The sequence below is a fragment of the Bombina bombina genome, chromosome 3, assembly GCF_027579735.1.
Source record: "Bombina bombina isolate aBomBom1 chromosome 3, aBomBom1.pri, whole genome shotgun sequence".
NCBI lineage: Eukaryota > Metazoa > Chordata > Amphibia > Anura > Bombinatoridae > Bombina > Bombina bombina.
In genome coordinates, this window is record NC_069501.1 from 1,164,505,744 (window position 1) to 1,164,531,610 (window position 25,867).

At 39.3% G+C, this 25,867-nt stretch overlaps 1 protein-coding gene across 1 annotated transcript in view; it reads left to right on the forward strand.

Annotated features, from left to right (window-relative positions):
* MMP20 (matrix metallopeptidase 20) overlaps positions 1-25,867 on the forward strand; it is a 93,994-nt gene that overhangs the window by 63,296 nt on the left and 4,831 nt on the right. The window contains exons 7-9 of the mRNA XM_053705065.1: positions 1,336-1,469; positions 3,136-3,292; positions 15,705-15,808. Coding sequence (XP_053561040.1) covers positions 1,336-1,469; positions 3,136-3,292; positions 15,705-15,808 — 395 coding nt within the window. The remainder of the gene's footprint in view (positions 1-1,335; positions 1,470-3,135; positions 3,293-15,704; positions 15,809-25,867) is intronic.

A 25,867-nucleotide genomic window follows, 5' to 3' on the forward strand; every position in this document is an offset into this window, starting at 1 on the left:
TAATTCTTCTTATAATTTGATAAAATAATTCTTCTTATATAGATAATTCCCCACAAGTGATGTAACAATATGGATAGGTTTTATTTGTGTGCACGAATATGCGAATACTATCTGTTGCCAGTAAGAACAATCTGTTATTTAGTATCTACACATGTGACTCTATAGTCTTGAGAGCAAGCTAAATATATACACATACCATATCTTACTTTTATAATGCTCCTTCTCTAGAACATTGGTTCAGTGCTTAGCTTACAGTGCTGGTGATGTCAAAAGCTGTTTACTATTCTTATCTGACTTGCCATATATATCCACATATCAGTTTCTAATTGGTGAAGTCTGAAAAAAAACAATAAAACACAGCAAAAGAAGCCAAATGCTTGATTAAACTTTATATAAAACAAACTACTGTGTATTACAGAGTTAGGGCAATATAAAGTATCTTAACAGTGCTCATCTGGATACTTTTTCACACATTTATGTAGTATTAACCAACAAATTATTGATCAAGTAAAAAAAAAATCCCATAGCCAGATATAAACAGCTAAATATTTTCATAATATAAACAAATAATTGGAACTGAATCTTTCCATCTTGTTCAATACAGAACATGGGGTAGATTTATTCGCTATAGCGAATCTTGTCCGCCCTGCATCGCTAAATGCCGACAGCATACACTGCACAAGCATTTCTGGTGAAATGCTTGTACAATGCCGCCCCCTGCCCATTCACGGCCAATCGGCCACTAGCAGTGGATGTAAATCATCCCGATCTTATCTAATCAGGATGATTGCAGTCCAGCAGTCTTAAAGGGACAGTCTAGTCAAAATTAAACTTTCATGATTCAGATAGGGCATGCTATTTTAAACAATTTTCCAATTTACTTCTATTATCTAATTTGCTCAATTCTTTAGATATCCTTTGTTGAAGAAATAGCAATGCACATGTGTGAGCCAATCACACAAGGCCTCTATGTGCAGCAACCAATCAGCAGCTACTGAGCATATCTAGATATGCTTTTCAGCAAGTGATATCAAGAGAATGAATCAAATTAGATAATAGAAGTAAATTAGAAAGTTGTTTAAAATGACATGCTCTTTCTAAATCAAGAAAGAAAAAAATGGGTTTCATGTCCCTTTAAGAGCCGGAAGGCTCGCGCGGAATAAGCAGCATCTGCGGATTGATAAATGTTCCCCTATATCTCTACCAGAGAAAAGTTTACATTTATTTCAAAAGATGAATGTTTAACTTGTAGTCAGGAGCAGTATAAAGCCACTAGGTATACAGGTAATAATTACAAAAGGATAACATCGGTATATATTTACTTTTTTTAAACAGAACCTTCTGGAGAAGACAGGCATATCTTGCAAACATCAGACCCAGCTCTATTGCAAGCTCGTTTCCACAGCTTATGGCTAATGTGGACGCAGCTTACGAGGTTGCCGATAGAGGAACAGCATATTTTTTTAAAGGTAGATATGATCAAGAATCATTGCATGTAAGATAAATATATAAAAGATAAAAGATTCATATAAAGTTGATATTGTTAATGTATTTGTATTTATATTTATTTAATTTTTATAACATGTGGCTAAATTTGTTGCAAAAGAAAAACTGAAAATAACCTATGCACATCAACTAATACCTTGTTCTGGTATTGACATCTAAAGGTTTATATTTTGGATATAAAAAGTACTAGTTAAAACTGAACTTTTTTTTCTCAGTACAGGAATAACTATAAAACATATTTAAAGGGACAGTCAACACCAAAATTGCCTTTACTACCCATTCCCCATCTTTGCACAACCAACATTGTTATATTAATATAATTTATAACATTTAAATCTCTACATTTCTGCCTGTTTCTAAGCCACTACAGACAGCCTCAATACTTGTGAAAGTTGCAAAGCGACTATATAGCGATAGAAAAAGAGTGCCCAGTCTGCCCATCCTGACAACCTTAAAGATGCCTTCAGATGGGTTAGTAGTGGTGCGGATGGAAACACATTGCAATGGTTAACTATGAATGTGACCTCCTTTAAAACACAATTTTATTAATGTCATTACTGTTTGTGACAATTAAGACAGTGCAAGTGAGACTTTTAATCAAATTTTACAAATTAAATATGAAATGACGCCATTTGTAGTTGTTGGTGTCCTGTGTGTTTTTCTCACAGATCCCCTTAGCTGTTAAGGATATTATGTAGTCATCACATATACATGTGTATATGAAGCTATACATATGTAAATGTGTGCCCTATTTTCTGTATACAGCCTCTCCAATAGGGATGAATGGAGCTTTAATGAATCAATACCATGTATGTTAATAAACCTCTTAAATGAATACTGTGGCCATTTCATATTAAAGACTGTTTGCAAATAGCCATGAAATAGTCTTAACCCCTTAATGACCACAATGTACCCTGTATGTCACTGGTCGTTAATGTTTTTTTCAGGACATAATAGCGCAAGTCTAGCAAAAACACGCTATTAATACCCTCCCTCCAGCAGGCTTTGTGGAATAGAGCAGTCTCAACGCTGGTGGCAAGACCGCGCTATAAAACAATCAAGTCCCAAAAAAAGGCCAGCGACATACAGGGTACGTCGCTGGTCCTTAAGGGGTTAAAGATGTTCAAAATGCCTTTTCGATGAGTTTTGCCTAGAGGTGTCGTATACAAAACCCCAACAATTGACTCAAAAAATTGTTAACCATTGTGGTAACCTAACCAATAACTTTTTGGCTACATAGGGAAAATAGGGTTTTTAATTGAGGGTCAGAAAACCCATTTGCACGTGATGGAATCAACTGAAATCACCCTATTGTGATCACCCCAAATTAAAAAGTGTTTTTTTCTGCCTGAAAAAGAACCAAAAAACTGCTGCCGATTGATTGTGATAAAAGCCTTTATTACCAGTTTCCATTAATTGTACCTATAAATAATGAGCAGTAGAATATTTTTTATCAATAACAATAAGAGAGAGTAAATCTTGTTAGAACAGCTTTGGATAACATTAAATAGCAATGCTACATATTTATAGTATATGGCTTTGATGTATAGCTGGGCTGGTTAGGAGTTGTGTATATCTACTTGTTGCTATAATACTTATGATTATTATTACTAACATTCTTTCTAACAGGTCCTCATTACTGGGTAACTAGAGGACTAATAACGCAAGGTTCTCCCCGTACAATTCAAGACTTTGGATTTCCAAATCATGTACAGAAAATAGATGCTGCAGTGTACCTGAAGAATACGAAGAAAACCCTGTTCTTTGTTGGAGATGATTTTTACAGGTATAAAAATATTAGTAATTGTTTGTCATTGAGTGTGTTATAAGAAAAATGTCATGGAAATGTTAAAGGGATATTGAACCCAATTTTTTTCTTTCATGATTCAGATAGAGCATGCAATTTTAAGCAACTTTCTAATTTACTTCTATTACAAATTTTTCTTCATTCTCTTGGTATCTTTATTTGAAAAAGCAGGAATATAAACTTACGAGCCAGCCCATCTTAGGTTCAGCATTCCTGCTTTTTCAAATAAAGATACCAAGAGAATGAAGAAAAATTGAAACAATAGAAGTAAATTAGAAAGTTGCTTAAAATTGCATGCTCTATCTGAATCAGAAAATAATTGGGTTCAATATCCCTTTAAGGTCTGTAACTGAGAATAAAAAAATTAATTCAGAATGTATACATGTTGGTGATAAACAACCTCCTGAATACTTAAATGTATTGCTTTGTGCCTTATATTGTACATTAGCGTAACAGTTGTTAATAATAATCCACTATTTGTGTCATAGCAAAACTTATTTACTGCTATAAATATCACATCAACCAAAATTTTGGATAATAAAATTACACAGGATTTTAATATTGATGAGATCATTAAGAGGACTACAAAGGTGTTGCAAAAGAAAATTTTAAATGAAAGTTAATCTTAAAGGGACAGTATACACCAATTTTCATGTAAGTGCATGTAATAGACACTACTATAAAGAAGAATATCCACAGATGCGGATCTAAAAATCCAGTATAAAACCTTTTAAAAATGTACTTAGAAGCTCCCGGTTTATCACTGTTGATGAGGTAGTCTGGGACCCCCACTGAAAGGGGCTGGGTAAATAAAAACAGTAGACATTCCCCACCTCCCCCTTCCCTGCATATGAAAAGACAGATAACATAGACAGGAGCCTGCAGGAGTCTGTAAACGCTTGTATACATCTGGCACTGTGGCGCTTGGTTAGGTATGTGAAAATCAGTACAAAAAAATAAAAAATAAGCAAAACTTTAAATTTTTAATAAAAACACTCCCAGATAGGCTATATAAATGGATCATCTACAAAATATTTATGCAAAGAAAAATCTAGTGTACAATGTCCCTTTAACTATAACTCTAAACTCTTAGGCCAAGATTACATATGCTGCGTTGCCGGCTTTTGTGAATCACATATACGGCGTAGCATACAAGTTACGTGCATATATATTTTACCCGTCGCCCGCATTTTTTACTACCATAAACTAACATAGAACTGGGGAGTATAGAGAAACAGAAGCGCCACATGGCCTAGTACTGTATAAATTCGTGAGAGATGGTGTATAGAGTGTTTACACTCACATTTAGTAGAGCACCCCTCTTGGTGCAAATAGAGCAGGCTGAAATCAAACATTCACCCAGCAGACTAACCTCCGGTATGGCTCGAACTCCAATGAGTCAGGATACGATATCTCAAAAGGTGGTTCACCAAAAGATAGGGTGTAAACCGGAATAAATGGTATGGTAGCAAGTAGTAATTGCAAAACTTACTTTATTTAAAACAAGTAAAAATAAGCAACACGTTTCTCAGTCAACCAGTGACTGTTTTATCAGCTTGTTTTTACTTGTTTTAAATAAAGTAGGTTTTGCACTTGCTACTTGCTGCCATATCATTTATTCCGATTTACACCCTATCTTTTGGTGTACCACCTTTTGTGATATCGTATCCTGACTCATTGGAGTCTGCTTGGTGACTGTTTGATTCCAGCCTGCTCTATTTGCACCAAGAGGGGTGCTCTGCTAAATGTGAGTGTAAACATTCTATGCACCATCTCTCACGTATTTATACAGTACTAGGTCATATGGCGCTTCTGTTTCTCTCTACTCTATACAGATTGCTGATCTTGGATCTTGGCCTTGATCCATCCACAGACAGCTGTCTGGACCTGGATTCACTACATACACCTGGGTTCTTTATCCAATACCCTACTTTTTGATAAATGGGAGTTTGTTAGTCTTGTTATATTCACTAACCTGTTAATTGCATTCTGTCACATTGTTTGACCCTTTGTTAGATAGATTGTATCATCACTGTGTAAAAATAGACAGTGATGATACAATTAATATTTTATTTTCATTACTCATTTGTTTCCTTTGACCAAGGGCGCCCCATATTCTTTTTTAAAAAAAAAAAATTTAACATAGAACTGGCGTTGCCATTCGGTATTACATATTCAGCACAAGGACTTGCGCGCGCAGAATTGAGAAAATCTACTCCATTTTCATCTTGGCACACGTAGGCAGGCGCAGCAACCCTTGCGCAGCTTTAAAAAACACTGTAACTCCCTGGAAGGCCTAACAAACAACTAACGCATGCGCAATCACATATCAGCCGCAAGTCTCAAACAGTTAAACCTTTTCTAAGCACTTTATTATTACAAACAGTATCCTCCCTCTGCAAGTGTGTCAAACCAATCACAAACAGCACATCCTCTCACCTGCAGCCTTAAAATACCTGACAATGCACACTCTCATTAGTCACCATGTTTTTCCTGCTTTATTCTAAACAGACAGCATTGTGGGGCACAAGGGGTGCTGGAAGGCTTACAAGCCCCTGCTGCTGCACTACCTGCTGTGGAGGATAGATTTCCCGGGGATGTTCTCCCTGCTGCTGGAAGACTTGCTGCAGCTGATCTACTTGCTGCTGATGTCCCTGGTCATGGTGCTGCGGGCGTCCCTGCTGCTGCTGTCCCTGTTCCTGGTGCTGCCCCTGCTGCTGAAGCTGGTTATAGGCCAGCAGGGCCTATAAGACGTTGGCATCAGCAGAGGGGAAGATCAAGGGCACCAAGGATCCACAGGGTTAGGGTCACCCTGTTCGGAATGACAGAGGAGAAGGTCAGGGAAAAGCATTGCTTGACTTCTGCAAGCCTCATTGACCTGTATGAGGTTTTGAAGGATGATATTGACCCTCAAGCGAATAGGAACTGAGCTCTGACTCGTATGCAGAAGCTATTGTGTGTTGTGCACTTCCTGGCATCCGGCTCATTCCAGTCAACAGAGGGCTTTGTGTCTGGCCTAGCGCAGTCCACTTTCTCCAGGCTCCCAGTCTCCAGGCTCCCAGGGGAGGTTTTGACTGTTCTATATAACCAGATACAGTGATACATTTATTTCCCCCGTACCCCCCCAGACATGCAACAGTCTTAAACAAGGCTTCTATAGACTGGGGTGCATTCCCAATGTCATGGGGCAATTGATTGCAAACGTGTGCGTATCATGGCCCCACATGAGGAGTCATTCCTCTATATCAACAGGAAAGGGTTTTATGCCTTGAATTGCCAGATGGTCTGTGATACCACTCTGAAATTCACACATGTGTATGCAGGCTTTCCAGGGAGTGCCCATAATTCCTACATCCTGCGCCAGACCTCCTTATTCCAGCTTTTTGAATCTGGAACACTGTTGGGAGGTTGGCTGCTCGGTTAGTATGCACTACCTTCATTCTGTCTGTGTTTTTCTCTTAAAGGGATACTAAACCCAAAACAATTTTCTAAATCATGAAAGAAAAAATGTGGGTTTCATGTCCCTTTAAGTTATTTTTTAATTTAAAGGGACATTTTCTTAAAATGGCATGTTCTATCTGAATATAAAATAGAATTTTGTCTATACTAATCCTGTCATCAAAGTATATTGCTTACAATGCACCAATTTAATGTTCTAGAAAAATCTATCTTTTAAATTAAATTCCTGTTATGTCCCTTTAGGCACATGATGAACCTGTATCAATCAGAATACATATGTTACATGACAGGTAACGCAGGGTACGGCTGCAGACCATGGCTGTTGACCCCCTTGGCACACCCCCTTACAGAGCCACAACTCAGGTACCAGGAGGCCCACATTAGGACAAGAAATATGATAGAAAGGAGCTTTGGCCTACTCAAAACCAGATTCAGGTTTCTCGATTTGATGGGCGGATCTTTACAGTATAACCCCAACAAAGTGTGTTCCATTGTGAATGCATGTTGTATTCTACATAACATTGCTGTGGACACACGTATATTGGGGGACATTGAACCAGAGCAAGATCTGCAGCTGGTTCCTGTACCTGAGGGTGTGGACAGGGGGACACTGAGGGGGAAGGAAGTGAGGGACTTTGTCATCAGTGAATACTTCCCCTGTAAGTTACTTGTTCATAAGCACAGTAAACTGTAACATTCACATTTACTATGATGTTTGACTGTACCTTACCAACCATTGCATGTGTATATATCATGTCTTGCAGAATTACAAACTGCGGATTCCCATTGCATGTAAGTGAAACTACTACATCCCACCCCTTTCCCTTAACCACCATAATTACTGAAAATTTCTCATTGTTTAATTCATGTTTAGGTCATAATGATTTTTGGAATATCATTCTGGAGAAGAATAGAAATGGATGTTTTTACCTTATGTTCACACCTTCTGTAAATACATAAATATAAATATATATATATATATATATATATATATATATATATATATATATATATATATATATACCCATGTGTCAATTTATATTGGATGTGAGAACCATTGATTTACATCTTATAAGTAAATATTACTATATGTACCCTTCATACACAACTATGTGATGTCAGTTATAGTACATGAATATGTCATAAACATGATAACCTTACCTGTTTTTTTATTGCTATTTCAACAGAGGTCATATTATCATGTTTTAACAATATTAGTGTTCTAAAACACATCGCACATTGATGTGTATGACAATTACATGGTAAATAACAAAGGACAATTTTTTCTGGTGAACTATAATATTTATTTTTTCTTTGGCTTTTTGGAGGAGAGAGCTGAGGTGCCTGTAGTGGACTGCCTTGTTCTCCTTGTTCTAGCAGATTCTAGTGTGCTGCTGACAGATGATAGGCTGGAGGCAGTGTCCTGCTGGTGTGTAAAGAGCTCAACCAATACACCCAAAAGTTGATTTTGTTCTCTCAATCTATTTTCCATCTGCATCTGCATATCAGACAGAATTTGCATAATCTGTGACTGGTTTTGAACACTTGCACTTAACGATGCTGCGATGTCCCTCTGCAGCTCTATGCTACATCTGTGTAACCTCTCTTGGTCTCTGAAGAACCTCACTTGGCCTCTTTGTAAGCTCTCAGTGCTTCTGATAAGCCTCCTCTGGAGTGTAATGTATTCCTCACCCAGGGGAGAATACAATGCATCCACAGACTGTTAACCAACAGGGATGGCAGTTGTTTGATGGCCACGATGTTGGAGAAGAGGTGATGCTGGTGTATGTTCTTCTGGTGCTTGATGGGCAGGTGCATCTGTAACTTCTGGTGCTTGACGGGCAGGTGCAGCTGTAGCTTTTGGTGCTTGAGGGACAGGTGCAGCTGTAGCTTCTGGTGCTTGAGGGGCAGGTGCAGCTGGTAGCTTCTGGTGCTTAATGGGCAGCTGTAGCTTCTGCTGTATTTTCTTCTGCAGATGTTGGAGCTCATCCCAGGAAAAAAGATGGTGGAGCTCTCAAAGTTGATTGGTATTCCCACTAATTACCAGTGTGTGACCACATCTTCAATAGGCACATCCTGTGACATTGTCTGTGGGTAATATCCATGGCTGACATGAGAATGTGATTGTGATGTGGGGCCATGAATGTTGCCAGGGGTCATATGGCAATGTCGGTGGCATCACTCCCGGGTCCTCAACTGAAGCCATCCAACCATGCTCATACCTGGGAGCACACTGTTCCTGCGGTTGCATGAAGACTGGTGGTGGTGGTGGCATGGCAGTTTGTATCCTTGTGACAGGAGGTTCTGTGGAGGAGTTAAAGGATGAGAGGGATTAGTACAGTCAGATATATGTCCATGTGGGCATATAATGTAAATTGATACATGCTAGGGCCTACACTGATTCATATGTCAAACTCTATAACATGCATGTGCACATTGTGAGTTGGTCTATGAGTAATTTGAATAGGAGCAGTATACAGGGATGTGTTTTATACAATAGTTATGTGTACATTTCAATGATGAAATAACGTGTTCTTTAAGTGACACAATGGTCACACAATTTACTTTAGCTTGATCTAGGCACAGAACCTGCTTTATAGGGCTAAATGTATTGGGATGGCTATAGTGTCCATTTAATGAAAACTCTACATGTGAATTGTGCCCTGTGTTACTCTGAGACATGTTAGTATTGCACTATTCCACCTCACATCATTAATTGCATTGTGTTATGTAGCAGTAATGTCAAGTATAATTGTAGATGTTTTTGTTAGTACTCCAAATACCATGCTCCTCATAATGTCTATGAATGTGTGATATTAAAGGATGTTGTATTGCAATTACATAATACAGGTGTGTGGGATGTTACTCACCAGCATGATGTGCTGTGGTTGCAACCCCTGAGTCAGGGGCCCCTGGAAGTCCACAGACTGCTGTGATACTCAGGGACCTGCGTATCATCTCCTGCCAGGTGTTGTACTCGATTTCCAGGGATGGTCCACTGCCTGTTCCCTTCTGGTGGACAGCTTTCTGCCCCATCTTCTCTTTGACCCTCCTCTTGCAATCATTCCACCTCTTTTTCAGGCCCTCTACAGTCCTCCTCTGTGGGGCCACGCTGTTGACGGCATCCTCTACCGCCATCCTTGCAGTTCTTTTTTTGGCACTGCCTTTGCCCTTCTCATGCCCAAAGAGGTCACTGTAGTTGTCCATGATGGCCTGGACTAAGGCAACATTTTTATCAAATGAGAAGTTGGGACATCTCAGCCTCTCATCCTCCATGGCCACTTGGCTTCCTCCCTGTGATGTCCCTGGCAGTGTGGGTTCCTCCCTATCCTCTTCCTCCCCTCCCTTCTGTCCCCATGTGCACCCTCTGTCTCTCTCATGGATGTGCCTAGTATCTGGGGCTCTCGTTCATCTCTCCTCCTATCATCCCTTCTGGCTCTCCCTCTCCCCACTCTATTTACTCCCTGTTGGGGGGCCCACTGCTTCTCCTGTCCTCTCCTATCCTCCTCTCCCTGCCACTCCTCTCCCCTCCTCCTCCCTTCCCTCCTCCCCTCATCCATACCTCTCCCTGCTATCCTCACACTAATCACACTACACACACTCCCACTCACTCCCAATTCAGTCACACACAATTACAACCAAACACTCAGCCTATCACACTGTAAAAATAAAATAAAATATGTGAGGTGTTAGGAAAAAAAGTTTTTGTATATGTATGTATGCAATGTGTGCAATATGTCAGAATATGTGTAAGTACTGTAAGTGTACAAGTGTGCTCAATCCAACAATATGACCTAACTATTTATTCTGTTTGTGCCTCTCTCTCTACTCTCACTAATCCTCCACTCCTGGGCCGTGTATTGTAGCTCAACGAACAATCCAAACACATGCAAGATAATGCCGGCTGTGCAGGGGTTTATATAGGGATTTTGAATAGCGTAATTATGTGTCGCTTTTTTCGTTTCGTTTTTACATGTGTTATCCTCATTTGCATAAAACTACTCTTTATTGACACTTTACGTGGACATAATACTGGCGTAAGTTACTTGCGATGAAAGAAATGTGTATTTTCGCACATTTCTGAAGATTGCCATTTTGTCCTACTTATGCCAGTCTAGCATCTGACGGCGCCGTATATGTGATACCCCGATGTGCGAGGTAAAATTACGGCCGGCACGGGTTTCAGAAGTTATGCTGAAGCCTGCGCCGTATACTGTATGTAATCTCTCCCTTAACCCCTTATTGGCCGAGGACGTGCCAGGAACAGCCTACAAAAAACACCCTTCCTGGCACGTCCTTTGGTCTTTCAAGCGGAGGAAGCGATCCTGATTGCTTCCAGCCGCTTTTATGGTGTTGCCGTGATGCCTCGATATTGAGTGATGCCTCGATATTGAGGCATCCTGCAATACCAATTTTTTACAAACCGATGCAGAGCGAGCCACTCTGTGGCCCTCTCTGCACCAGTAGCAATGGTGCCGATCGATCATCGTTGGTGGCTGGGAGCATCGGCGGGTGGGCGGCCCACCGCTACCCGGCATCCGGTTCCTCTATGTGCAATGTGCACGCTGGGTGCCGGGCGTGCACATTGAAGGTGAATTACAGTGCTTCGTATATATGTTTGATGCAGTGGGGTCTATTTATTAAGCAGCGGATGCTGCTTCCGACCCTCTCTGCTTCAGTTCCGACTGAAGCAGAAGTTAAGAAGCAGCGGTCCTAATACCGCTGCTCCTTAACTCGTCCGCAACCTCTGAGGTGGCGGACGAGTTAAGGAGCAGCAGTCTTAGGACAGCTGCTTCTTAACTTCTGCTTCGGTCGGAACTGAAGTAGAGAGGGTCGGAAGCAGCATCCGCTGCTTAATAAATAGACCCCACCGCATCAAACATATGTACGATGCACTGTAATTCACACATCTTCACTCTCTTTCTTGCCTCCGCCTGGGGGGTTCAAAGGGGGCGAAGCCCCCCTTGTAAACCTCATTCCCCAAGGTTCACCTAGGGTGGATGCCAGAGGATCGGCGGGGCACCTTCCTTGAACCCCCAGACAGGGGCAAAAGAAATAGTGTCGATGAGGGAAGTACATTACATCAGGCTTTACCCACAGCCGCTTGGGTAATGTCAGGTTTACTGACTTTACCTGTAACATATATAATTATATAAATATATATTTATATTGCAGTCTATAAGAACACACAGTTCCCATAGACCGTAATGTAAAGGCACTTTTAATTTCACCCCACTTCCACCAACCCAAAATTGTCTAGTGCAGTTTTTTTTATTTAAAAAAAATGCTAGATTTTTTTTTTTAACAAAATAATATAATGCCCTCTATTTTGAGGGCCTTTGGGGCACTTTTAGAAAGCTTGTGGTAGCAATAACCAGGACTTGTTATGGCTGGTTAATTATCATGCTCCCGCAAACAGGCAAATTTGCCCATTTGCAGAAGCATGATAATTTAGCGCTCCACTTTTAATCTAGCCCAGAGTGCCCTCCACTAATATTGGCACCCTTGGTAAATATGAGCAAAGAAGGCTGCGAAAAATTGTTTTTATTGTTTAAGCTTTTGATCTTTTGTTAAAAAAAAAAAAATACTCTGCTCTCATGGATATCAAACAATTGCAAACACAACACAGGTTTCTAAAAAAAAAATCTTTGTTAAATATATGTGTGACACAATTATTGGCACCCTTTTAGTCAATACTTTGTGCTCCGTCCCTTTGCCAAGATATATGCAGTATAGATACATATTTTACATGCATAAAATACATCAGATATATAGAGAGATATCTATTTAAAAATGAATAGAACATTTTCTTCTAAGAAGAACATTGGAATGTAAAATATTCATAACTATCTTCGAGTTAGCGCTGTAGGTTGAATACGGTGTAGCGCAATAACTTCATTCTTTCTAGTTTGCGTGCTCTGTGTTCTAAAGTCTATGGGGAGAAGTTAAAAGGATATGAAACCCAATTTGTTTCCTTCATGTTCAGATAGAGCATGAGATTTTAAACTACTTTTTTAATTTACTTCTATTATCAATGTTTTTTTAGTTTTTTTTTCTTGGTATCGTTTGCTCAAAAGCAGGAATTTAAGCTCAGGAGCCAGTCCATATCTGGGGCACTTTATGGCAGCGGTTTTGCAAGAATGTTATCAATTTGCAAGAGCACTAGAGGGCAGCACTAGTTCCTGCCATGTAGTGCTCTGGATGCCTACCTAGGTATCTCTTCACCAAAGAATATAATGGGAAGAAATCAAATTTGATAATAGAAATAAATTAGATTGTTTTTTTTTAAATTGTATGCTCTGTCTGAATCACAAAAGAAAAATGTTGGGTTTCATATGCCTTTAACGCGGTTGCGATATACAAAATCCTCAAGTTAGTGTGGATAAGCTTTTGCTTGTGGCTAAACATTTTGCTTTCAACTTGTAATATGCAAGATAACCCGCGCACGTTAAAGTTTACTTCTGGTTGTGTTAGCGTGTTAGTAAAAGCACTAAATAGGGCACCATTTGTAATCTGTGCCATAGTCTTTTTAACTCTTATATTGAATCCATAGTAAAAAATGTTTAAATACATTTGCCTAGATTACGAGTCTTGCGTTAGGGTTAAAAAGCAGCGTTGGCCAGTCCCAACGCTGCTTTTTAATGCCCGCTGGTATTACGAGTCTTGCAGGTACAGGTATACCGCTCACTTTTTTGGCAAGACTCAGAAATACCGCAAATCCACTTACGTCAATTGCGTATCCTATATTTTCAATGGGACTTGCATAACGCCGGTATTACGAGTCTGTCAAAAAGTGAGCGGTAGACCCTCTCCTGTCAAGCCTGGTACCGCATTTAAAAGTCAGTAGTTAAGAGTTTTACACTACAACGCCGTAGCATAAAACTCTTAACTAAAAAGCTAAAAAGTACACTAACACCCATAAACTACCTATTAACCCCTAAACCGAGGCACTGCCAAACCGGACATCACCGCCACTATATTAAATACATTAACCTCTAAACCGCCGCACTCCCGCCTCGCAAACATTAGTTAAATATTATTAACCCCTAATCTGCAGTCCCTAACATCACCGACACCTACCTACATTTATTAACCCCTAATCTGCTGCCCCCAACGTCGTCGCCACTATATTAAAGTTATTGACCCCTAAATCTAAGTCTAACCCTAACACCCCCTAACAAATATAATTTAAATAAATCTAAATAAAATAACTATCATTAACTAAATTATTCCTATTTAAAACTAAATACTTACCTATAAAATAAACCCTAAGCTTGCTACAATATAACGAATAGTTACATTTGTATCTATCTTAGGGTTTATTTTTATTTTACAGGCAAGTTTGTATTTATTTTAACTAGGTAGAATAGTTATTAAATAGTTATTAACTATTTACTAACTACCTAGTTAAAATAAATACAAAAAGTACCTGTAAAATAAAACCTAACCTAAGTTACAATTACACCTAATACTACACTATAATTAAATTAATTCCCTAAATTAAATTAAATTATCTAAAGTACAAAACCCCCCACTAAATTACAGAAAATAATAAAATAATTACAAGATTTTTAAACTAATTACACCTAATCTAATCTCCCTAGCAAAATAAAAAATCCCCCCCAAAATAAAAAAGCCCTACCCTACACTAAATTACAAAAAGCCCTTAAAAGGGCCTTTTGAGGGGCATTGCCCCAAAGTAATCAGCTCTTTTACCTGTTACAAATACCCCTTAACATTAAAACCCACCACCCACACAACCAACCCTACTCTAAAACCCACCCAACCCCCCTTAGAAAAACCTAAAACTAACCCCTTGAAGATCACCTTACCGGGAGATGTCTTCATCCAACCGGGCAGAAGTGGTCCTCCAGACGGGCAGAAGTCTTCATCCAAGCCAGGCAGAAGTGGTCCCCCAGACGGGCAAAAGTCTCCATCCAGACGGCATCTTCTATCTTCATCCATCCGGCGTGGAGCGGGTTCATCTTCAAGACATCCGACGTGGATCATCCTCTTCTTTCGATGGCTAACAACAAATGAAGGTTCCTTTAAATGACGTCATCCAAGATGACGTCCCTTCAATTCCGATTGGCTGATAGAATTCTATCAGCCAATCAGAATTAAGGTAGAAAAAATCCTATTGGCTGATTGGATAAGCCAATAGGATTGAAGTTCATTCGTATTGGCTGATCCAATCAGCCAATAGGATTGAGCTGGCATTCTATTGGCTGTTCCAATCAGAATTCTATCAGCCAATCAGAATTGAAGGGACGCCATCTTAGTTTTGTCATTTAAAGGATCAGGCTGATTGCTGTCCGCTGTCTCAGAGGTGGCGGACGAGTTAAGGAGCAGCGGTCTTAAGACTGTAGCATTGACGGGTTGATAAATCGACACCTAGGCCTGAACAGAATGTAGTGTTGTGTTCCACTATGGTAAGCCTGGAGAGTGCTAAAATTAGGCAGGAGAGATTACAATGATACAGAAGGGTGAGGTGACAGGGTTCTGCCATTTAAACAAATCTAAATCACTTAATAGTATGTGAACTAGGTGATATGAAAGTGTTTTGTAGTCAGCTTATTTTGAGTTACTAAAAACCACAATATTAAAATGAAATATAGTACCATGGATTAATTGATTAGGACTTAAAGGGACAGTAAAGTCAAAATTAAACTTTTATGACTCTGATAGAACATGCAATTTTAAACAACTTTCCAATTTACTTCTGTTATCAAATTTGTTTTCTTCTCTTTGTATCTTTTATTGAAGAGTAAAACTAGGTAGGCTCATAAGAGCTCAGGAGTGTGCACGTGTCTTTAGTACTCTAGTGCAGCATTGTTTTGCAACAATATTTAACAAAGCTTACTGTCCATTTAAGGCACAACGTTGAATCACCTGTCGATTTTCTAAATCATGCTCAATTTTTCATCAATAGTTATGATGAATCCCGGAGAATAATGGAATATGATTATCCTAAAAGCATTGATGATGAGTTTTCTGGAGTTGAGGGAAAGGTAGATGCAGCTGTTGAAGTCAATGGTGAGTCATCAGTCTTTTTCATTTGTTCAATCTGTAATTAAACACATAACATATACAAATAATTGCAGCATTATCTTTTTTGTCAGATTGATAATAAAAGAATAATTAATGGACTTAAAGGGATATTAAACAGTAAATACATGCTAGACAGTATATACATTATAATTATGTATTCAAAGCAAATATTAGCCTTATAACAATATGTAGATGTAGTTTTACCATTATATTAGTTGATTAAAGGGACCGTTCTTTCTCCTTCAACTCCACTCAAATGGAATCCTGATCCTGGAAATGCACGAGTACAGTACATGTTACAAATGTTGAACCCTAGCACCCTGTGAACGGTGATACCTGCGGGAGGCTGGGGCTTTGTAGATTTAGTCCTGCCCCCTCCCGCGAAGGCTGGCGTGTGAAATGTTATGGAAAAATTCAGAATGCATATTTTATCTCAGTGTTTGTTTTTTTCTAAGAACATTGCAAAGGGCCATGGTTCTAATACTCTGCAGTCTTGTTTTCTTTCTATCTAGATCACACCTGCTATGAAGGGTACAATAGGTTTAGAATCCTGACAGTTGCTTTATGATTCTTTATTTAAGCAACCATGGCCCTTTGCAATGTTCTTAGAAAAAAAACAAAGACTGAGATAAAATATGCATTCTGATTAACAGATTAAAATAAAAAATAAATAAATGAGGAAGCCTTCAGGAATTAACAAATGCATAACTAGTGCTCTAAGACAGGATGTTTTCTGTTCCCAAGTCTACATCAGTCAGTTTTATGATACAATTACTTAGATAAATTGTAAGAATAATAGCACTGAAAAAATATCTGTTTTATGCCTTCAGTGGTAGCAGTAATCTGATAGACAAATGCATATCACTTTATAAAGTAAAACATCATGAGGGGGTTGAAGGAGATATCTGTAAAACTCTACAAGTCCCACGAACCTCTGGTCACAGACCTTTACTTTTGGCTGTCAGTAAAACATACAGATTAGTATTTTACACCTTTTCTTGGTTGTTAGTAACACACAGAGATCAGTACACACTAACGCACATGCATGTATGTACACATATCCCAGTGGGGTGTAAAAGAGAGACAAATATTTTTCTATTTAAAATAGATGGTTGTGCTAAGCCATAAAGAGCATATAAGGTAAACTTTAGCCCATACAAATAGGCTGAACCTACAGGTAAAGCAGACTTTTTGCTGTTCCCAATAGTAAGGTATTAAAATGCTCTGTATGGGGGGCGGAGCCGGCCATAATGTGGAATGGCCGCACATTAGAGTGAGCTCCGATTGCCGATGCCCATATTCGCCTGAACTATAGGACAATCAACATCCCAAAGCCGATGTCTTGCCCCTAACTGCGCACAGGACAAGTGCCGGTCCCGGTGGTGACCAATAAAGTAAACTGCGCCCGACATCTAGACACGCTTCGTATTGCGGCCTACACTGCTGACGCCATCTTTACAACCTAACAGTGAGTAACACGGAGCTACCCGTACACGGACATAGCCAGCACATATATTCAGCTGTCAGTGGCTGCTAGCCACACGTAACACTTAACTTAAGCTCTGGTTTAGACTTTGGCAACTCTCAGCTGACAAGTATACTGAGAGGAACCTGCGCAGCTATATTTCTGCTACAGGGCCAGGACTTACTAAGTGATCAGTGTGATACTGGGCAATTAAAGGTCAAAGGGAAAACAAAATCATGCCAGTGTTTTTATTTCACACATAAAAGTGTAGCTGCCATCCCTAATCCCCATATGTCTTAGGTGCAACATAACAAAGGGTCTTTTGTGGTGCAGATGTCACATTGGCCGCTATAAAGACAGAACTATACTCTATCATAGCAAAAGAAGGTTATACATATAATATTATTCTGGTGATAAGAGGAGCTGTTCATCACAGGAAAGCACAAATTTGCTGCGAATTCCTTGTCAAATCCAGGACAGTAAAATATTACAATCTACACTGCAGATATGTCACCAAAAAAACTTCTAAAAGCAGGAAAGGAGGCTAGGAAGTCAGCAGTGAATCGGCCAACTGTCAGCTCCTTTTTTAAATGATCAGAAAACCTGCAACCAGCTACACCTGACTCTATCAAGCCACAACAGGCTGAAATGTCTCCATCAGGTAGTGAGGACATTGACACAGAAGAATCTATTCAGCTCTCCAAGGCTTTTCTAGCCTCAATCCCGTCTAAACGTGATCTGGATGATATAGTAGTTAAAGTGCGAGAATGCATCAAGGAGGAAATTGCTGGTCTGAAAAGAGATATTACAGAAATTGGTAATCGTGTTGAGGCGTTGGAGGAGGATAATGACTTTAACCAAAATGAGATATCTACTTTGCAAACCACAGCTCAATCCCATGATCTACAGATTACACAGCTACAAGATAAGTTGGAGTACTTGGAAAACAGGGAATGCCGCCAAAACCTCCGAATTAGGGGGATTCCAGAGTCAGTTCTGCCAGACACCATTCCTGAGTTTCTCAAGGGTCTCTTTTGTTTCCTTCTGGGGCCTTCATCAACCATGGACTTATCTATGGACAGAGCCCACAGGGCTCTCCGACCAAAACCCCCAGACCAAGCGCCTCCACGTGACATAGTTTTAAAACTCAAAGAATACCAAACCAAAGAGGAAATTCTCAAGGCTGCCAGACGTCTTAAAGGAACAGTACACTGTAAAATTGTTTTTCCATAAATGTATTTTAAATGACTTGTTATACCAACTGCAGAGTATTAAATATTTGAGAAATTGCATTTTCGGGTTTATTTATGTATCTGAAGTAGCTGGTTTAGTGCTTTGAAACCACAGCCTATTACAATGGGTTGAGCTTCAGGTAATATCAGATCTCATTATGTTATCACTTTTATGTACACAGACTAGCGTCCTTATCTTATATTTGTCTGGAAAACCAAAGCTCAATTCATAGAGAGAACAATGGAAAATTATCATTTTATTACTTAACTATCTTGCATCCCACTGGCTGTGTTTACTTAGGCTTGTTAATAGCGTATACGCCAGTATCAAAACTTTCAGTATAGGTTGGGAAACCACAAGCTAAATCAGCTATTTCAAATGCTGAAATAAGAGTAAAGGAGCTAATTGCAACCAATTTAATACACTCTATCATGTAAAAAGGATCATTGAGAATAATTTAAAGGGGAGAAAGTTTTTGGGTGAACTGTCCCTTTAAAGACATCTGCTTTCAAAATTACCACCTGCAAATCTTTGCTGATATAGCACCTCGCACTCTTCAGAGACGGAGAGAATTTCAACCATTGACATCTCTGCTTAAAACAAAGGAGATTCCTTACCGTTGGGGTTTCCCCTGCTCCCTGAACATCATTTATAAAGGCACGAAACACATATGTAAGACCCCAGACGACATTGCAGATACTTGTGCCGCTTTGGGACTGACTCCTCCATCTGCCACAGCTACAGAAGAAGTTCCTGATCTTCCTACCAGCTTCAGCCCAACAAGACCACCCAGATCTCCGTGGCAGCAACACAAGAACAAGAAAACTAAGAAGGCGCAGGATACCCCACAGAACAGTACTACCTGAGAGATCCAGCTCATCAGATGGGTGAGATAACTCTGTGTTTAGTCCAGGGGGGAAATGTGATGAACGTTTAACCCTTCTTTTATATCCGGGCTCTGCAAAGGTTGAGACTGAACTATTTATATATTTATTGCAATACAGCCCTATTTTAACTGTCGGTTTAAATTTGAAAATTTGTCCTCTAAATGTTTTATTATCGAATTTATATTGGGATAGGCTATTCTTCCCTACTGTGTGTGTGACATTTTATGTCAAATTGTTTGTTTGAATTCATGTTATTGTTCTATTGTTTGCATGTTGTTTATCTTTTTCAACCACAGATAATTGCTGCACAGTTTGAGAACAGGTATGATATTACCACAATACTGTTTGATATACTTCTATGTATATATGTTTATGATAAGCTTAGAAATGATGGGTTCCCAGTCTTACCCAACATAAATCGACCTCTAACTTGGTGTGAGTAATGACAGCTCAGAAACAGATTACATTCATGACACAAAATGTCAGGGGTTTTAACAACCCTCATAAGAGACTAGTTGCTTTTGCTGATATTGTCCATAAGCATATTGGAATTTTATTCTTACAGGAGACACATTACTTAAAAGATCAAGAGCCTAAGTTTTTCACAACCTCATACCCCATCCATTATCATAGCAGCCACTCAGACAAAAAGATCTCGGGGGTTAGCATCCTAATCCACAAGTCCTTAGCATTCCATGTACAGCATGTAGAAAGAGATAATGAAGGGAGATTTCTGGCTATACTGGGATTACTGTATGGCAAACCTGTTACATTAGTCAACATTTACGCCCCCAACACCTGTCAGGCATCCTTTATCCACAAGATTTCCATTGACATTCTAGCTTTTTATAAGGGGCCATTAATCATTGGAGGGGACTTTAACACACCATTGAACCCATCACTAGATAGCTCCACTACACAATCCCAACTTTCGAAAAAAGCCCTTAAATCCATTAAAGATGACCTGACACTTTTAGGAGTACATGATCCATGGCATATCCAACACCCCAGGGGGAGAGACTTTACCTTTTATTCCGCGTCTGAAAGTTCCCACTCACGCATCGACTATATCTTCATAGACCACATAACTATTACATCAGTCGTACACACTGATATCTGCCCCACTGCCTGGTCAGACCATTCAGCAGTCATCTGCACCACCCACTGGACATCCCTTCCTTTCAAACCCTACCAATGGCGCTTTGATGACACCTTACTTAATGATACCCTTATTTTGCAAAAAATAGAAACATCGATAAGTGAGTACTTCTCAATTAATACCACCCCAGACATGGCCCCATGTACTATCTGGGAAGCTCACAAGTGCTTCATAAGAGGCGAGTTGATAAAGATTAAGGCAACACAATTCAAAAACCATAAAATGCATCACCAAGACCTTACAGACAAATTTCAGCAGCTTGACAGGTCCTATAAACAGAGTCCCCAAGATGACTCACTGAAGTCTCAAAGAGAACAGGCTAAAAACAAATTGACAACATTCTTGGAACACTCAGCCCACACACAAGCTATGAGGTTAAAACAGAGATTTTTTGTTGAAGGCAATAAACCTGGCAGGCTGTTAGCCAGAGCGCTTAAAGTTAGACAAGCGACACATTTTATTAGCATGCTACAAGACTCAAATAGAGAAAACACTGTGGAATCCCATAGAATGGCTGAAATATTTAGAGATTATTATTCCACTCTTTATAATTTGATTCCTAATAGAAACATAGAGGAACATCAAGCACAATGCCTCCGATATTTGGAGCGGGTGACTGTGCCTTCTATCCCATCAGATGACCTAGAAACCCTTGCCTCACCAATCAGCTCAGAGGAGATTAGCGCAGCTATACACTCTCTAAAAATAGGAAAGAGTCCAGGCCCAGATGGGCTAACAAGCTCTTACTATAAAAAGTTTAAACATTTATTAATACCGCAAATGCTTGCAGTTTTCAATCCGGTTGACCGAATGTCTGCGTTCCCACCCTCTATGCTTGAAGCGATAGTAACGGTTATACCAAAACCAGGTAAAGATCCTACAGTCCCTTCGAACTACCGCCCGATCTCGCTTCTAAATGTAGATGTGAAGATGTATGCAAAGATCTTAGCTACTAGGCTCAATAAACTTTTGCCCTTGCTCATCCACCCAGACCAGGTGGGTTTTGTGCCGCAGAGAGAAGCAAAAGATAACACCGTAAAGGTCCTTCATCTAATGCAATATGCTATAAATCATGACATACCCTCCGTTTTAATCTCGACTGATGCTGAGAAAGCCTTTGACAGACTAGACTGGACTTTTTTGAAATTGACCTTAAAGAAATTCGGCTTCCCTGACAGTTTTATCTCAAATATATTTGCCCTTTATTCAAAACCAACAGCTAAAGTTAAGGTAAATGGGATACTATCCACCCCATTTCCAATTCTAAACGGCACTAGACAAGGCTGCCCATTGTCCCCTCTATTATTTGTTTTGTCTATGGAAATCCTGGCAATAACTTTACGAAATGACCCTAACATTCACGGACTCACCATAAGCTCCACTCCTCATAAGCTTGCGTTATACGCTGATGACTTGTTGTTAATTTTGACGCGTCCAAATACTTCTCTCTCTGCGGTACGGAGCTCCCTGGAAGCATGTGGCCATTGTTCCAATTATTCGGTAAACCAAAATAAGTCAGAGATTCTCCCCATCAACTTAAATAGCACAGATATACAAAACCTTAGATCACAAGTACCCTACCAAATACAGCAATCTGCTTTAAAATATTTAGGCATTTATCTTACGGATGATAAACAGAAGTTAATCGACCTAAATTATGAAGCCCTAATGACCAAGGTTTGCGGAGATACCTCCCTATGGTTACATAAGCAAATATCCTGGTTTGGTAGAATTGGAGTAACTAAAATGACTATCCTCCCTAAGATACTTTATATGTTCCAAACCCTCCCCGTACCCCTTCCGGAAGCATATATTTCTAAACTGCAGAAGGTTCTGAACTCCTATATCTGGAGAAAGCGCCCACCCAGAGTGGCTAGATCTACCCTCTACTTACCAAAAAAAATTGGAGGTTTGGGGGTTCCAGACTTATCCAGATACCGTAATGCAATATTTTTAAGAAGAGTGATAGATTGGTGTACACTCCCCATAAATCATAATAGACTCTGGGTGATGCTGGAACATGACCTTACCAATTCAGCACAGTTAGGAACATACTGTTGGCAGCCTAAGGGAAGCCAACCATCACTAGTTAAAGATTATCCAATCATAAAAGAAACATTTGATACTTGGTATAGCATACTACATAGATATCCACATATATCCACGATCCCTTCCCCCTTGACAACTGTGTTATCAAATTCTGACTTTCCCATAGGGTTACCATTGACACCGAAAGTACCGGGTGGATTGGATGGCCTAATCCCATTATACTCTCTACTTGAAGAGGGTAAACTGATCTCGAAACAACATCTAGAGGAATTGGAAGTCACACAATTCATGCACTGGTTCAGATACCTCCAACTCAGTCACTTTGTTGACTCTCACAAATTCAAACATCAAATCACAAGAGAGCGTACCACACTTGAGAAACTTTGCATTCAGGACTCCCCACAGACACACACCATCTCCCTCCTATATCAACTCCTAATCACTCCCCCTGAGACTTTACACACTTCAACAGTCAATTCCTGGCACAAATAACTTCCCTACACTCTTACAGAACAAGAATGGCTAAAGATCTTTCAGAATCCGCCCATTCAGCAGCCCTACTGGAGAAAAATTACAAATTCCTACTCCGTTGGTACCTTACCCCTCACAGGTTGAAATTTATATTCCCCGAAGCATCTGATAGATGTTGGAGAAAATGTGCAGGAAAAGGAACCCCTTTCCACATTTGGTGGGAATGCCCCAAGATAGCAGATTACTGGAAGAACATTAACATAGAGATGAGTAAATTGCTGAATTTTAACATTCCATTAGACCCCTTGGTATACCTGTTTCATACAATCCCTAAATTCCCCTTCAAGCAGTACACGTCACTTTTCCAATTAGCCATATATAGTGCGAAGCAGGTCATCCCTAGACTTTGGAAATCAGATACAGAACCCACAGTAACTATGTGGATAACGCAGATGAAAACTAATTTATCATTAGAAAGATTCTATTATTACACGGTAGGTAGATTAGATTACTTTGCAGAAATGATGTTCCTCTGGGACTCCTACTACCATCCTAGAGCCGAGGAGGGGGAGGACCTGCAGGATTAAGCTTGTGTACTAGTGTAATGTAAATGCAAAACAGCCAAATATCTACCCATAATGAAATTATTCTTGCAGAACTAACTGTCTCACTGTTAAAGACAAGAAAACTGTAGATAAACAATCTTGTAAGCAACTTGTTGACGTAATAATCTGAGTGTATTAGTCCATGACTGTCTATTAATATTGTTATGTGGTATTATACCTTGATGTTACAAAAAATTCTGGGAAATTTGAACTCTGGAAGTAAAAACAAACTGATGGACTTGAACAGAAATGCGAACTTGACAAAGCAATAATTTTATATTCTGTGGAAATTTTTTGAAATGTTTTGAAATTTTTTGGTTGTTTGTAATTTTCCTTTTGTTTCTTTGTTGTTAAATAATTTTTTGAAACATCTAAATAAAGAAAAGATTAAACTAAAATGCTCTGTATGGCTTAGCACAACCAGCTATTTTATATGCAAAAATCTTTGTCTCTCTTTTACATAGCTTTTGTCTCCTGTGTACATAGCTTTTCTACAAAAACAATTTTTTTATTATTTATTATTTTTAGTGTAGGAGGTGGCAGTAGGGTAGAGGAGGGGCAGAGGAGGTAGGTAGGTGGAGCAAAGAGGAGGTAGGGGGCCCTGCCATACTTTTGCCCGGGGAGCCCTGGTTGGTCTCAGTCCGCCTCTGGATCTGAGTGTGATCTATCCATCTCATATGTGGATGCGTGACGGCCCGGGTATAATTACTACTATATTCTTTCTCTTCTGAATCGTTGTGTATGGTTTTATTTATTGTAGATAAAGGAGGAGTTTTGTGACAAAACTTTCCCTTTACCTGCAATAAATAAAAACAGACACAATTCAGAAGAGAAAGAATATAGTAGTAATTGTAATACCCGTCACGCATCCTCATATGAGAGTCTAAAGCCCTACAGTGACAGTGAAACCCCTGCCTGCCCCTTTGTTTAACTGCATAATCCATGATGGAGCGCATTATCTTGTGCGTAGCTTGTGAAAAGGGCTTAGAAAGGAAAGACTGAGGCTGAGCTAAATATACAAGGAAATGTACAGTACAATTTTGTAATTTGTAACTGGTAGAAGCAGCACAATTAATAGGATGAAAATTATGTTACTCAAATATTGAGTACATTAAAGTATTACCAAAATTTATGATACCATGATTCCCAAACAGCCTTTGGGATTTGTTTTAGCTTAAAAAGGCTAACCTTACTTTGGTTGCATCTTCTACAACTGACTGTGAAAAGAATACATTTAGATTTATAGTTTTAACACTGGGAAAAGAGACACAGAGGGTTGCATACAATTTTCCTTCCATCTACTGAATGGTCCAACTTGTATGTGGGATGGTGATTTAAAGCTGGAATATTAAGAACATTCCCAATAAATTTGAACCCAGGCCCCAGACATTCCCTATACACTTATAGTAAATTGCTTGTGTGTGAAACATATCTTCTGTGGTAGGGAAGAAATATCACAAGGAAACTTTCTTTTTTACCTCTCCACCTGTCACACATCTGGCCTGAGATGCTATATTGCCATATATGTGGCATAGGGTGATGGGGCCCAGAATCTGTAAATGGTATAGATTTTACACAAGAGGTATTAGCACTTAGGTGCCGTTTTCCAGCAAGGATTCTGCAGGCAATTTTGAGATACCTAGAGTGGCGGATACCTTGGAGACGCTGTCTATATCAGAGTGGGATTCTGTACTCCTAAATGTGAGTATGGATTGTTAAATTATCCATCTGTGTCTCCTTTCCACAGGTGCACTACTGAGAAACTGCTGAGACTTGCCATATCAATCAGTCGTTTCAGGCTGATCGGACAGTAAAACTCCAGCCTTACCTTTTGGATTTTCATGAACTTTATTTATTTTATTGATTGATTTTTATATATTCCGTTTTGTATGAATTTTGCGGTTTGGTATTTTATATGTTGATTTACTATTTTAGCCATTTATCATATAAAGTTTGCTTTTTAATTGCCACATATCGTTTATATGTTTGAACCCTTTCTCTAAATATACACTTAGGCATTTTTTGCGCTTTCAAGTAATTAAAACTTTTCACTCTTTTCTAAGAAACAGCAATCTTGAACAGTAGGACTTTGCGGGACCTTACAGAGACTATACTAAAAGATGATTAATGAGCGAAGTTCTCAACACTGTCAGAATTTTGAAAATGTATTAAGCA